General features: G+C 39.5%; 1 protein-coding gene across 4 annotated transcripts in view; it reads right to left on the bottom strand.

The window, feature by feature from the left end:
- The window catches only part of FOCAD (focadhesin), a 381374-nt gene that overhangs the window by 17093 nt on the left and 348325 nt on the right, over nt 1-15956 (bottom strand). For 2 of the 4 annotated variants that reach the window (XM_002708074.6, XM_017340982.4), the window contains 4 exons: nt 5991-6119; nt 4113-4228; nt 2186-2446; nt 854-943 (listed from right to left, as the gene is read on the bottom strand). In XM_002708074.6, coding sequence (XP_002708120.1) covers nt 854-943; nt 2186-2446; nt 4113-4228; nt 5991-6119 — 596 coding nt within the window. The remainder of the gene's footprint in view (nt 1-853; nt 944-2185; nt 2447-4112; nt 4229-5990; nt 6120-15956) is intronic. The other 2 variants (XM_017340978.4, XM_089317731.1) reach the window with 1 other exon arrangement.

The following is a 15956-nucleotide window of genomic DNA, read 5'->3' as shown; positions in this document are numbered from 1 at the left end:
GGAGATCTCCCACCCGCTGGTTTACTCCCCAATGGCGACAATGGCTGGGTCCAAAGTCAGGAACCAGGAGCTTTTCCTGGGGGTACCACATGGGTGTAGGGTCCCAAATACTTAGGGGCCATCTTCTGTTGCTTTTCCCAGGCATATTAGCAGGGAGCTGGATCAAAAGTAGAGCAGCCAGGACATGGACCGGAGGCCATATGCGATGCCGGTGCTGCAGGTGGCAGTTTTACCCACTAAGCCACGACTCTGTCCCTGAGGATTCACATTTCTAACCAGTCCCCAGATGATGCTGATGCTACTGGTCCAGAAATCACACTCTTGAGCGTACAGTTATAGTGATTCAGAAACTGAAGTATCCAGCTGAATAGACAAACCTGCCATAAAGTGAAATAAATGACCAGATGTCCGCCAGATATAGGGGAGCTCACAGTTGTCTAGACCTGTGGTACTGGCTGACATGCAAGGTTACCATTCAAATAAGAACATCAATTAAACACCAAAACATTATTCATTCTTTATCTGCAACTCAAACTTAACAAACCATCTTGTATTTTATTTGTTAAATCTGGCAACTTCACTGATATGCTACATTTTGCTCATTCATCATTTGGGTGGAAGAATAGAAGTTACTTATAAATTATCCCATGCCAATCTCCTTTATACATTCCAAAAAGATGGTATCAGGTGAAGGAAAACAAATGAGAGAACGAACTAGTTGTTTATGGCTTCCACGTACCAGAAAGTTCTTTGGTCATAATATTCCCATTCTTATGGCTACTATATTGCAGAAGCTGCTCTTTAATTGTAATTTCTGCCTCAATAATGAAAAAATATAGTGATACGTTATTACCTTAGTGATCTTGGAAACCCGACTGGCTTCATCATCTGTCATTTCTGAGAGGCATTTTGCTATGCTGATATACAGTTCTAGATCAACTCGCTGATAAAGAAAAATCCCAAATATGTCAAATATACTATATTAGCAAGTCCATTCTTAATGTTCTGACAAATTAATAGATTTGGTTATCCCCAAGAAAGCAGCTAATGACATTTTAATTTTAATCAAACCAAAATATATGGGTAATTTTCATGACTTTTAGAGCCATTAAGCCTTTGACTATAATGTATGTTAACAACAATTACCTCAAAGCAATTTTAAATAAATAAAAAAAAGGAATAAAACAAAAAAAGAACAAGAGTTTTGGAGTTCTATACTCATCTAATTGTTTTAATTTCAATTTTTTGGTAAATTTTAATCTAAATCATACTGCTTTTGTGAAAATTTCTATTTAGTGACAAAACAACGTTCTGGATGTTAAATAATCAGAAAGCACATTAAATGTTTAAAAATAAAAATTTCTGGGGCTGGCATTGTGGCACAGCTGCCACCTATGACCCCAGCATTCCATATGAGTACTGTTTTGAGTTCCAGCTGCTCCACTATCAATCCAGCTGCCTGCTAATGCACCTGGGAAAGTAGCAGAGGATGGCCCAAGTAGTTGAGCCTCTGCCACCCATGTGGGAGACCCAGATGGAGTTCCAGGCTCCTGGCTTTAGCCTGGCCCAGCCTCAGCTGTTATGGCTGTGTGGGAGTAAACCAGCAGATCTTTCTCTGTTTCTCCCTCTCTCTATAATTCTTTCAAATAAATAAGTCTCTAAAAAATAAATAAATAAAAAATTCTGAAGTAAAAAAAAAAAACTTCCCTGATAATTTATATATTTGTTTGGCTATACATACATTTTTATCCTTATCAGAATTCCACCATTTCAAATGGATTTTTAATTTCCTACATTTCAGAGGTCCATTGGAGAGAAAGGGCAATAATAAAGTCACTTTATACAAATAGTATATTAAACAATATGCCATGGATTCTTTAAGTATAACAATGTAAGGATTTTTGAGCTTGCTCATCTTCTATAGGCATTTGGTAAAACGTCCTAATAGGAAATTTCTCGGCACAGCACTGGTTACCCTGCTTTACAGTTTGCTCAAAACTTTAGATCTAAATATTCAACCTCAATTTAGATCTTGGAAGCAAACACACCTCGTGAAGAATGTGGTTATTTCTTGCGAGCCTTCCCACCCACATTCTTAAAACATACACCTTCCCACTTTGCCAAAAATGCTTTAAAAAAATCCCAAACATAAATTGTCAGGAATGTAAATATTTTTGTTCTTTACCCGAATCTTATTTGGCAGAAGGTCAAAAATTTTCCCAGTAGCTTCGCAGAGCACAGTCCAGAGGTGGTGGGCAGGGCTGGGTATTTTCATGGTCTGGCTGAGACCCTGTAAGGCACTGAGGCATAACTCAGGATTGCAAGGTGGGGAAACAGCTTTAAAAGCTGCCACCATTAAATTTTCAACAAAACCCAGGATCTGCTCATCAGAGACATGCTTTATCCAGAGAGGGCTAGAGAGCAGGAGGTATTTCTTGATATTCAGCTGGAAAATAAAACAGAAGAGGTCAGATGTAAACAGAAGTAAAGCCTGGGTTTGCAAGGCTCAAAGCCTCTAGGTCATGTCTATGTTTGAGGGTACACTGAGTAATAAAAAGTCCAGGTGTCTTCTTTCCCCCTCATCTTCTCACAGCTTCACGGTTCAGTAGACCACCAGTGCACACAATTTTGAGAATTGCAGTTCCCGTATTTGTGGTATCTGCCGATCTATCTGTGAACTCCTCATCCTTAACCTTAGATCTGTGATGGGAATAAAACACTACTTCTGAAAGCAAATGACAGTTGCTCCTCAGTTTTGAAAGGCTGCATTCTCTAGAAAGAAACTTGCTAGAGACTCATCTGTTGCAAATCAGTTAAACAGTATCTGATATTAATTTCTTCTTCTAGGGAAAAATAAGGAAGTAATAAGGAGAACTGGTACGCGGGGACCAATTCTTAGCAAAGCAGAACCACCAGCTGAGCACGTGCCACTGATCAAATGATCTTAGAGTTCACAGGAGACAAGAAAGGGCACAGTCAGCATCAGCTTTGCTGTGTAACATAAATGTTAAGAAAGAAGTGTAGTGCTAAAGGAACAGCAAGCCTAAACGATGTTGTTTAAGAAGTAAAGTCTGACAAATCTGAGTGTTAACAGGTCCCAAGTACATAACAAGAGCCCAGTAAGTGGCAGCTGAATGAGTGCCACTTGGAGTAGACAGGTGGGGATAGTGGTAAAGGCTGGCAGAAAAGATACTGACATCATTAACAAGTACCTCCAAATGAAGAGAACTGGGAGAAGTAGGAAAGTGTCAAAAACAAACAAACAAACAAGAACAGAGCAGAGTAGGACCTAAAGTCAAGACACTGAGGAAATAAGAGGACTGCACTATCCTCAAGCATTGAGGCCTCCAAGAGCAGAAAACAAATAGGCCAAATCATGGAACTAGTTCAGATGAAGATTGTTTAACTTATAATCAACTGATAAACCTCTAAGGAATCATGGAATGTGTTCTCCTGTCTTAGCTTGAAATGTACTCAAAAAAACCTTTACTAGCTTCATATCTTTAAACACTCTTCTTTTCTTCTCTAACCTTGGTTTTACATGGAAGGTGCTGGCCCCTCCTTCAATGGATCTCTTCTTCAGCATGGAGCTCAAGTTGAACACCTAGGGAAATGTTCCACTCTCTTCCCCTATATCCACTTGTGCCTGTGACTTGATACCTAGCCAAATCCTGCTGAGCATTCAAGGCTCATCTATTACTGCCTCCTCTGGGAAAGGGACGAGTAATATGTGGATGACTCCAGTACATGTGGACTGGCGTTTCTCTTAACACCTACTGCAATGATGATCTGTACTATATAATTAAATAAACCTAGGTTTGAACAACTCCACAACTTTCTAGTTGTATCATCTTGAGAAAGGTACTTTAATACCTCTGATCATCATTTTCCCATTTTTGTAATAAAGGGTAGCTGCATCATGAATGGTGATGGCTATGCTGAGATTCTGTACACATAATTTTCCAATCTGCTGCCCAGCTAGTATCAAGCCCTCAGTTTTCGTAAAATTCTACTTGTGCATTCTTTGCTTTTAGGACACACGCTGAAATGAGTGTAAATATCCCCCAAAGGAAACAAATCTTTGTTGCCCAACACCCTTAATTGTCACATACACTCAGGCCATGGATCAGTGGTGGCATCACCCACAAGCCCAACAGTGCAGCTGCATTCTGGGATGACTGTGCCTGGGTTACCATGATTTCAAGGCACAGTTGCTGTATTTCTTCACCTGAAAAAGAAGAAAGAAAAAAGAACCTCTGTAATGTATCTGTTTCTCTGATTCATTTTCAGGCTTTAAAGTCTCAAATCAAAGCATGTGCTTGTGGAACTTTTGCAGGAAGTAGAACTTCAGTAAACTAAGAGACTTGTTAGCTATTATACTGAGTGCAAAGGTGTCACAGTCCCAAGTCTTGCCACCAGCAAGGGCCTTGATGAGATTAAAATATTCTCTTATGATATCCAGAGAAACCTAAACACTCAAATACTATTTAAAATTTCAGAAAATTCTAGCTAAAAAACCTCTTAGTCTCTGTTTTTCATTGCTTTCCACCTAATACTGAGCACACAGGGAAATCTATCTGAATCTGGAGTAGTTTAGAGATGAAGTCACCTTCTCTAGTGACTGAATCTCTTTAGTAGTCTAATTCCAACCAGTCAACTTATTTTCCCAACCAGACCATTTCTTCTAAGGATTTAAGTAAAACATAAACATGTTCAATATATCACGTAAAAGCAGAGGAGAGGTATAGGAACATATTTTTCAAATAAAATCTCTAGATGCCCTTATGGTTATAGCTAAGCTTTGCACAGGGAATAAGTTCAAATGAAAGCATTTCAGCAAAAAATTGTGTATAGTCAAAATAATTTTTAATTGTCTCTTAAACTAAACATAAATGACTGTACCCAGGCCATTTTGTACATACGTAAATAAGCACTCTACTGCAGGAGCCAAAGCACTGATGATTATACAGACACAATTTTACAACACTGTTCAAATTGTGTGCTCTCTCTCTCCACCTCCCTCCCTCCTCTGCCTTCTCTTTTTGGATTTGGAGTGGGGAGCAAGTACATAAAATTCCATTTGCATGTGATAACTCCATTCTGTATATGAGAAGCTGCTGTGGTTGAACTAGATAAAAGTATTGAGGCATAAATTTTCTCTGCCTATACGTAAGAGACAGAATAATGGCTCCCAATGATGCCCACATCCCAAAACCTGGAACCTGTGAATGTATTACCCTTCTTTGCAGATGTGATTAAGTTTAAGGATTTTGAGGTGAGGAAAGTATATTGGATTATTTAAGCATGCTCATTAATTACATGAGTCCTTAAATGTAGAAAACCTTCCATGGATGCAGAGAACCAGAAAGTTCATAGTATAAGAAGGTGTCAGACCTTCCTTGTTTACTTTGAAGATGGAAGAAGTGGGCCCAGTAGTCAAAGAGTAGGCATGGCCTCTCAAAGATGGATAAGAGAAGGGAATGAATTCTCTCCTAGAGCCTTTAGAAAGTAATTCTGCTCTGCTGATACCTTGACCTTAGTCTGTTAAGAAGCGTGTTGGACTTTGACCTATACAAGTATAAAATTCGTGTTGCTTCAAGCTACTACATCTACCATAATCTGTTAGAGCAGTGATAGAAATGTATTATAGTATCCCATAAGGCACTTCGTTGAAATTTAGGGTTCTGGAGGTACAGTTTGAGAACCACCAGACCAGGCTTTATGAGACCTGTACCACACACACAACAATATGCACACTTCAGTCAGGTACTGCTTTTGAAGAGTATATGTTGGCCTGTATTTGTAGACCTCTTCACAACCTTGGTTGTGGGGAAAGCACTCAGTGGAAGTAATCCAGCCACTCCACCCAGATGACAAACTTCAAGATCCCAAAAATCTCTCTAGTTGTGACACAAAATCTTTTTTTTTTTTTTTCATTTCAGATCAACTTCTAAAAGCAAAGTGTAAAGACCTGAAAACCTGATATTTACCAAAGTTTAGCCTCATAAGTGGAGAGAGGAGTGCAGCCCAGTTCACAGGAGGATATTGGTAGCTTTCTCCAACAGCTGCTATGGGTTTCATCACCACTTTGAGAAAGGGAGGAGGCACAGATTCTGGACCTGCCAGAGAAAGGAAAAAATAATAAAAATCTTCATAGTATCATAGAAGTGGAAAATGTCAAATTTCATTCTTTTTTTCTAGTTCCAAAAGATTTGTTATCATATCTTCAAATGTGGTAAACCCTTCAATTTTGTGCTGTTAAATCTCAGCCTCATTTGCTGCAAAACCTTGGTCCTTCTATTCTCTGTCTTATTTGTCTCTAATCTTTTCCTGTTACCTGGATACACATATTCCATGTTGTTCCACAGTTGTCTTTCACCCACAGATGCTAACAAAGGGGAAGCAGACATGGGGCCAAAGTCAGCAGAGGGAAAATCAGCAGCTGAAAGGAGAAGCACAGGAAAAAGGAGAAGCAAAACCAGAACAGGGAGGAAACCCACAGATGCTAACAAAGGGGAAGCAGACATGTGGCCAAAGTCAGCAGAGGGAAAATCAGCAGCTGAAAGGAGAAGCACAGGAAAAAGGAGAAGCAAAACCAGCAGAACAGGGAGGGAATCCACAGATGCTGACAAAGGGGAAGCAGACATGGGACCAAAGTCAGCAGAGGGAAAATCAGCAGCTGAAAGGAGAAGCACAGGAAAAGGGAGAAGCAAAACCAGCAGAACAGGGAGGGAATCCACAGATGCTGACAAAGGGGAAGCAGACATGGGACCAAAGTCAGCAGAGGGAAAATCAGCAGCTGAAAGGAGAAGCACAGGAAAAAGGAGAAGCAAAACCAGCAGAACAGGGATGGAATCCACAGATGCTAACAAAGGGGAAGCAGACATGGGGCCAAAGTCAGCAGAGGGAAAATCAGCAGCCAAAAGGAGAAGCACAGGAAAAGGGAGAAGCAAAACCAGCAGAACAGGGAGGGAATCCACAGATGCTGACAAAGGGGAAGCAGACATGTGGCCAAAGTCAGCAGAGGGAAAATCAGCAGCCGAAAGGAGAAGCACAGGAAAAGGGAGAAGCAAAACCAGCAGAACAGGGAGGGAACCCACAGATGCTAACAAAGGGGAAGCAGACATGGGGCAAAGTCAGCAGAGGGAAAATCAGCAGCTGAAAGGAGAAGCACAGGAAAAAGGAAAAGCAAAACCAGAACAGGGAGGGAACCCACAGATGCTAACAAAGAGGAAGCAGACATGGGGGCAAAGTCAGCAGAGGGAAAATCAGCAGCCGAAAGGAGAAGCACAGGAAAAAGAAGCAGAGGCAAAACCAGTAGAAAAGGGATGGAAGCTATAAAAAGTGCTATAAAGGGGGAAGAAGCAGTGAGGCAGAGTAGGCAGAAGAAAACCAGCAGCAGAGAGAATCATAAAAAACAGTAGAGGAAAACCAGAAAAAAAGGGAGGAAAAGGAGAAGCATAGGAAAATGGAGGAGCAAAAGCAAAACCAGCTTAAAGGGATGGAACAAACAGATGCTAAAAAGCAGAAATGGGGGCAGAGCCTGCAGAAGGAAAAGCAGCAGCAGAAAGTAAACGCATAGCAAAAAGGAGAAATAGCAGAAAAAGGTGAAGCAGAGGCAAAGTCAGCAGAAAAAGGAGCAGGATCAGCAGATGCTAAAAATAGGAATCAGAGGTGGAGGCAGCAAAAGTCAGCACAGAACAGAAGGAAGCTTCCTCTACATACACGGGGAAAGCAGTGAGTAGAACCTGAAAGAAAGCAGAAGCCGAGGCTAAATCAAGGGAAATCACAGGGAAAGCAGAGTGTATCTTTCCCGGTTTTTTGACTTGTGGCATTTAAGGAAATCACTGTGAAACATGAGCTGATTACAAGCCAAAGGAGAGAGCCATCAGGGACCACACATAACAAAGCATACAGGCTTTAAAATACAGATTTTAAAAGTCACTAGACACATAAACAACTACAGCCCACAGCCAGAAACAGAAACAAGTACTGCTCAAGAGGGAAGAACTGATATTCCAAGTTAATATTCAAAATGTTGTTTTCAAAGTTCTGGAGATGGTTCATGGTGAAAGTTGTACAGCCATGTTAATATACTAATGTCAAAATGTTGCACACTAAAAATGGTTAAACTGATACATTTCCATGGATATTTTATATAAATTTTTTTAAAAATTCTTGGAATAAAGTTGGATTTTTACACCTTGAAAAAAGTTCAGTTTCAACAGCAAAAATATGGAATATGAAAAGAAATAAGAGGGGCCGGTGCTGTGGTGCAGCAGGTTAAAGCCCTGGCCTGAAGCGCTGGCATTCCATATGGGCGCTGGTTCTAGTCCCAGCTGCTCCTCTTCTGATCCAGCTCTCTGCTATGGCCTGGGATAGCAGCAGAAGATGGACCAAGTCCTTGGACTTCTGCACTGATGTGTGAGACCCTGAAGAAGCTCCTGGCTCCTGGCTTTGGATCGGCGCAGCTCCAGCAGTTGTGGCCATCTAGGGAGTGAACCAGTGGATGGAAGACCCCTCTCTCTTTTTCACATTTCTCTGTAATTCTTTCAAATAAATAAAATAAATCTTTTTTTTAAAAAAAAGATAAGCTCCTTTGGCAAAAAGAAGAAAAGAAACATGAATGTTTGGTCTATTTACAGAAGAAAGAAATAAATAGAAATTATCCTTCAGGAAGCACAGACACGGACTTACTAGCCAAAGACTTGAAAGCAATTGTCTTAAATATGCTCAAATAGGTAGAGGAAACCTTAGAAAAATAACTAAATAAAGGGAATGACACATGAATGAATAGAAAATATCACTAAAAAGATTTTTCAAAGGAATCAAACAGAAATTTTGAAACTAACAAAATATGGTAATTTTAAGGAAAAACTCAGTAGAGGATTTCACTAGCAGAACTGAGAAGGCAAAAAAAAAAAAAAAAAAAAAAAGAAAGAAAGAGAGAATCACATAAAAATAGGGCAATTGATTCTGGCCTCAGAATCAACCCTTGGGCACCTTGGGCATTCGGAACTGGCTAAAAGGCCCATGAGAGTCTCACAGGCATGGAAGGCCATGACACGGTGGCAAAAACAACCTAAATGAAAGATCTTGGTGGACAAGACCCCAGTGGAAGGAATAGGCCATCAAGGAGGGAGGCGCCTTTCTCTGAAGGGAGGAAGGAACCTCCACTGTGATATGGCCTTGACTAAACAAGTTCAGAGTTGGTGAACTCAAGGGCTTCCATAGCCTAGACAGCCCATGGCAAGAGCCTCGGGTGATTGCTGACATCATAAATAAGAGTGCCAATTGTTAAATCAACAACAGGAATCACTGGGCGCATGCTCCCCAAGTAGGATCTCTGTACTTAATGTTTTTTACTATGAGAGTTAATGATAACACTACTAGTCCAGCAGTACTCTAGATCTTGTGCGGTTGTGTGAGTGCAGCCTGTTGAAATCCTTGCTTAGTGTATACTAAGTTGATCTTCTGTATATAAAGATAATTGAAAATGAAACTCGATGAAGGGTGGGATGGGAGAGGGAGTGGGGGGGGGAGGGCCGCGGGAGGGAAGGAGGTTGTGGGGGGGAAGCCACAATAATACAAAAGTTGCACTTTGTAAATTCACATTTATTAATTAAAATAAAATAAAATAAAATAAAATAATAGGGCAATTGACATTATTTCACCTAAGGAGTAGAAATTAAAAAAAGGGAAAATACTGAATGGCACCTAAGGATACCATCAAGTGTATCAACATTTGGATGATGTGAATTTCAGGAGAGGACAGCGAGAAAAGCAGAAGGAATATCTGAAAAAATAAAAGCAAAAAATATTTCCCAAATTTGATGATAAGACACAGATCTGATCATTCAAGACACTCAGCAAAATAAAAGAAAGAATAATGAACAGAGATTCACAAAACACACTGGAGTCAAATTTTCAAAAGACACATAGAATTTTGAAAGCAACAAAGATAATCTTTTTTTTAATTATTCAGGAATATTTGACATTGTTTTTAATCTTTTTAAGAAATGATTTCGTATTACTCCTTTTATTTACTTATTTTTTCGGTTTCACTGCTTAAAAACATTTTATTTAAGGTATATAAGTTTCATCTCTTTTATATATACAGGTTTAGAAACAGTGATACTTCCACTCTACCCTCTCTCCCCACCCATGATCCTACCCTTTTTCCTCTTCCCTTTCCTATTCCCACGGTTAATTTTTACAAAGATTTATTTTCAGTTATATTGATAAGATTAACCCTACACTAAATAAAGAGTTCGGCAAATAGTATGAAGAAAAACAAAACAAAACACTTTTTCTCAATATAGAGACAAGACTATAATAATCATCGAATCTCAAAATGTCAATTTAATTCCAATACACTACATTTTAGGTACTCAGTTACCACAGATCAGGGAAAACATATGATATCTGTATTTTTGAGACTGGCTTATTTCACTAAGTATAATGGTTTCCAGTTGCATCCATTTTGTTGTAACAGACAGGATTTCATTTTTAACAGCTGAGTAATACTCCATAGTATTTATATACCATAATTTCTTTATCCAGTCAACAGTTGATAGACATATGGACTGGTTTCATATCTTAGCTATTGTGAATTGTGCTGCAATGAACATAGGGGTACATATAACTCTTCCATATGCTGATTTCATTTTGTTTGGATAAATTCTCAGGAGTGGGATTGCTTGCTCAAATGGTAGATCTATTTTCAAATTTCTGAGGTATCTCCACACTCTGTCTTCCACAGTGGCTGCACCAGTTTAGTAGCAAGGGAACCTTAATAAGATTAACAGCCAATTTGTAATAAGAAACTATAGTTTCTCAAGAAATAGGATAGCATTTTTAAAGAGCTGGGGGAAAAAAAAACACACAAAAAACCCCTGTCATCTAAAAGTAATATATTAAGTAAAACTATCACTCAAAAATCAAGGAGAAATTAAGACATCCCAGATTCACAAAATAGAGGGAATCTACCACTCATAGACATGGTTAGAGGAACTGCTAATTGGATAGCTGGAACTGTGGGTGCGTGGATTAAGCCACTGCTTGAATAGCATCCCACATCAGAGTGCTGGTTTGAGTCCTGACTGCTCTGCTTCCCATCCATTTCCCTGCTAATGCACCTGGGAAAGCAGTGGAAGATGGCACAAGTATTTTGGCCCCTGCCACTCACATGGGAGTCCCAGATGGATTTCCTGGCTCTTGGCTTCCACCTAGCTGTTGTGGTCATTTGAGAAGTGAAACAATGAATAAAAAAAAGCACTCTTTCCCTCTCTCTTTCTCATTATGTAGGTCTGTGTTTCAAATAAATGAGTTATATATATATATATATACACACACACACACACACACATACACACATATGCATATAAATACCTTACATTTCAAATAAGTCTTAAACATGTATGTGTGTATCTACAGGTATACACACATATACATATATACACACAAGTATACATTTTTTTAAAAGAAAAGCAACTATAATTTGAATCCTTCAGGCAAAAATAAAAGAGCACTAGACTATAATCCAGATAGTAATTAGAAGCCATATAATGAAATAAAGAACTCTGGTGAAGATATTTATATATGTAAATATAAAAACCATATTATTACATTTGTTTTGTAACTCACATTTTCATTTACTACATAATTCTTTTTTAAAGTAGCATCTCTTTAAAAAAAGATTTACTTATTTGAAAGCAGAGTTACAGAGAGAAAGAGGGAGAGACAGTTTGTCCATTCAGTGGTTCTCTCTCCAAATGGCCACAACAGCCACAGCTAGGCCAGGCTGAAGCCAGGGACCTGGAACTCCAACAAGATCTTGCACAAGGGTAGCAGGGACTCCAGTACTCAAGGCATCTTTTGTTGCTTTCCCAGGCTCATTAACAGGGACCCAGATAGGAAGTGGAGCAGCCGGGACTCAAACCAGCATTCAAATGGGATGCTGACAACACAGGCATCCTCTGTGCCACAACAATGGCCCCATTTACCACATAATTTAAAAGACCAATGCATAGAACAACAATCATTAATCTATGTTAATAGGCACACAACATATTAAAGGTGTAATTCTTGAAAATAATGACATAAAGGGCAAAGGAGGCTATATAAGCAGAGATTTGGGTTTTTTTCTCTTTTTTAAAGATTTGTTGTATTTATTTGAAAGGCAGTTATAGAGGGGATTGGGGGAGATCTTCCATCTGCTGCTGGTTCACTCCCCAAAATGGCCACAATGGCTGGTGCTGGGCCAGGCCAAAGTCAGAATTTAAGGATCCAGGAAGGGCACTCAACTTGTCCTCTAGTATCAAGACCTATGTGAAATATACCATTTTCTAGAAGTTTTATTGCTCAGATAATAAGCTCCCCTTTGACAGGACAATGGAACTTTCACTAATGACTACACTTTACTATATACTTTCCACGTTGTTTCTCTATTCACTAGAGCTGACCTGATACATAAGCAAGTGTTAGGAACAGGGGGAACTTGTAAAATGGAGAAAATGGGTTGAAAATTATGGCTATGCTATAACACAATACATTTTCCACAATTCAAAGGGCAGAGAATCAGTACTGAGTAGAATAACTAGAATTACAAAAATTTCCACTATGGTTGCATGGAACTTAATTCTGACACTAATTGAAATGAAAGGAACTATAGTAAATGTTAAGAATGCAATTCCACCCATGTGGGGGTGGGGTGTGGAGACAGAAGGAGTCCTAAAGCCCAGGGAGAGCAGTCATTGGTTCCTTCCCTCAGAGAACACTGTGGGAAAGAATCCAAATCTAAGTACCAGGAATAACGAGTTTCTTTATTACAGCACTTTGTTTTTCTAGCAACTGTCTTAGATAAAAACTACTGAAATGCTCCATGAACAATGAATTTGGAACACAGAAAGCCTAATGATACTGTTAAAAAGATCCAGATGTTTTAAAATCAGATATAAAGTTGCTTTTAATCTCTCATCCATTTGACAGACTCTAAGAATCCTGATATAAATGCCAAATCTGGACACAATGCCTTATAATGGAGCCCATTTTCATATATTATATGCCTACACAGAGGATCAGATCTCAATGAACAATGCATATGTGTAACCTCTACAGTAATGGTCCATCAACAAGCAGGGTAATGGCCAGTATGTCTATATTTTCCATCATCAGCACATCGCCTTTTTGGTATGGACATGTCTTTACTGTCTCCATTTTTGGTGTTGCCTGGAGGGCAAGTTAACTTAGAATTATTCAGAATGTGTATATGTGTGTGTATTACATATAATTAAAGATGTAGATCAACAAATGTTTGAAACTATTACTTGTCAGGTAATCTATTCTAATCATTTAGAATAAAATGCAGATATTCTTCCAGCCGTGTTGAGGAAATTAGAATTTAATGAGAAAGAATAAACAAAGAATTATAAATTCTCTATAAATAATAACAAATATGACAAATATGTAAAGTACTTTGAAAGATACATAGGAAAGAGTTACATTAGAAATCTAAAGTGATTTGGAAATATAAAGGAAGCTCTTGTCTTCTCTCACTAAGGAAAAGATGAAGATGGAAAGGATGAGTAGGACTTTTATAGATAAAGTCCATAGAAAACTTAGCCAGAGATAAATATAACACAGCATATTTGTGGGAACTAGGAAAAGCTTTGATCCTTTCCAGAAACTACTCTACAGTCAAGATGGTAATTGAAAGCAACCAAGGATTCCGATACATAAATCAGATACTAAAAGTTAGTAAGATATTCTATCTTAAAATCACATACTCCGGGGCCGGCGCTGTGGCTCACTTGGTTAATCCTCCACCTGCGGCGCCGGCATCCCATATGGGCACTGGGTTCTAGTCCCGGTTGCTCCTCTTCAAGTCCAGCTCTCTGCTGTAGCCGGAGAGGGCAGTGGAGGATGGCCCAAGTGCTTGGGCCCTGCACTGGCATGGGAGACCAGGAGGAAGCACCTGGCTCCTGGCTTCAGATCGGTGCAGTGCCGACCATGGTGGTCATTTGGGGATGAACCAATGGAGGGAAGACCTTTCTCTCTGTCTCTCTCTCTGTTTATAACTCTACCTGTCAAACAAATAAATTAAAAAAAAAAAATCACATACTCCAACATATTCAGAGATATCAGAAACAAAAACATCCTATGCCCCTTGGCACCAGGAAGACTGTCAAACAAGGTGGCAGCCAATGGTGACCAGGACCGGAAGGAGGAAGGTTTACCAAGGCTGTGGCCCAGTGGAGACAGAAGATTGGCTACATACAGGAGGATTTGGCAAATGAGCAAATATACTGGGAATAATGACAGCTGCATTTCTTACTGTCTAGGAAGGGAGTTACAAGTATGAAGAAGGGAAAGGTAGAACAAACTCTGGTGTTGAATTAGAACTGCAAATACCAGTTTAGATAATACATGTATATGATTTTCACTCTCTGTCTCTGTCTCTTTCTTTTCTATCTATAATCTACCTGATAGAGAGAGAGAGAACATGGATTTCCTAGCTCTCTGTCCACCGTACAAAGCTGGGAGCAGTGACTGTCCCAGCAGCAATGGAACACTTTGTACCTAGACCTTGCTTTGAAGCACGATCCTCCAGTAAAAGGAGTCTGGGCTAGCTGGCTATTACAAGCCTAACGTGGTACAGGATAAGCCTAGAACAACATCTTGTGTCACAAAATAACAAAGTATTCAAGGAGTCATGGAGTTATGTCAAAAGGATGTAAGAGGCCGGCGCCGCGGCTCACTAGGCTAATCCTCCGCCTTGCGGCGCCGGCATACCGGGTTCTAGTCCCGGTCAGGGCGCCGGATTCTGTCCCAGTTGCCCCTCTTCCAGGCCAGCTCTCTGCTGTGGCCTGGGAGTGCAGTGGAGGATGGCCCAAGTGCTTGGGCCCTGCACCCCATGGGAGACCAGGAGAAGCACCTGGCTCCTGCCATCGGATCAGCGCGGTGCGCCGCCTGCAGCGGCCATTGGAGGGTGAACCAACGGCAAAGGAAGACCTTTCCCTCTGTCTCTCTCTCTCTCACTGTCCACTCTGCCTGTCAAAAATAAAAATAATAATAATAAAAAAAAAAAAGGATGTAAGAGCCAATTTGAAGATCTTTTACTGATAAAATCCCGGAAACCATGAGGATCAAAATAACAACTAACTGGATGATAAATAAAGTATGAAATTAAGAGTACACACTGAAGAAGAAGGGAAGGGAGGGGAGAGGGAGGAAGGAGACCTCCTCCTTAAAGCAGAAAGCCTACCAAAAATGTAGATAGCATAATGAAATTTTTAAAATCACCTTCAGGTCATGGTCATAGTAAAAATTAATTCAGACAAGAAAAATTATGTATCCTAAAACTAATAGGTGAAAACATAATGAAAATAAAGCATTCATAAAATTTCAAAAATATCTTTACATAAAATATTTATTGGTGATAAAGGTAAAAGAATAACTTCATAGTAGAGAAACCTGGAATATATCTTTCTAGCCAAATGATCACAGTTAACTTCACCGGTGGAAGCAGATGGAAATCAGGCCCTGCCTGACAAGGTGTAGTGAAAAGAACTTAACTGCATTTGTGAAATATTCCCGTGGAAAAAGCTATTGACGTGACCCTTATATGAGGAACATCAGGTAAACTCAATTTAAAGAATATTCCATAAAATAACTGACTTCCCAAGTTAAAACACATGAAAGTCATGAAAGCCGCAGCAAGGCTGAGGAGCGACTGCAGATTGAAGGAGACTTATAAGTGCAGAGTAACAGTCACTGCAAACTTTTTCTGTTAACGATATCATTGGAATTGCTAAGGAAATCTGGGAGTTGTTTCCTACTGTCAGAGAAAGGAGACACATTTTTTCAACTGGTTTTTGTAACATTTTGTACATTTTTGCACCTTTTCTGTAAGTTTGAAATTGTTTCAAAACAAAAGGTAAAAAAGGGACACATTT

Source organism: Oryctolagus cuniculus, chromosome 1, assembly GCF_051225735.1.
Source record: "Oryctolagus cuniculus isolate XC-2025 breed Fujian yellow rabbit chromosome 1, ASM5122573v1, whole genome shotgun sequence".
Classification (NCBI taxonomy): domain Eukaryota; kingdom Metazoa; phylum Chordata; class Mammalia; order Lagomorpha; family Leporidae; genus Oryctolagus; species Oryctolagus cuniculus.
Note: the sequence above shows the minus strand (reverse complement) of the source record. Positions and strands in the feature narration are given on the sequence as shown.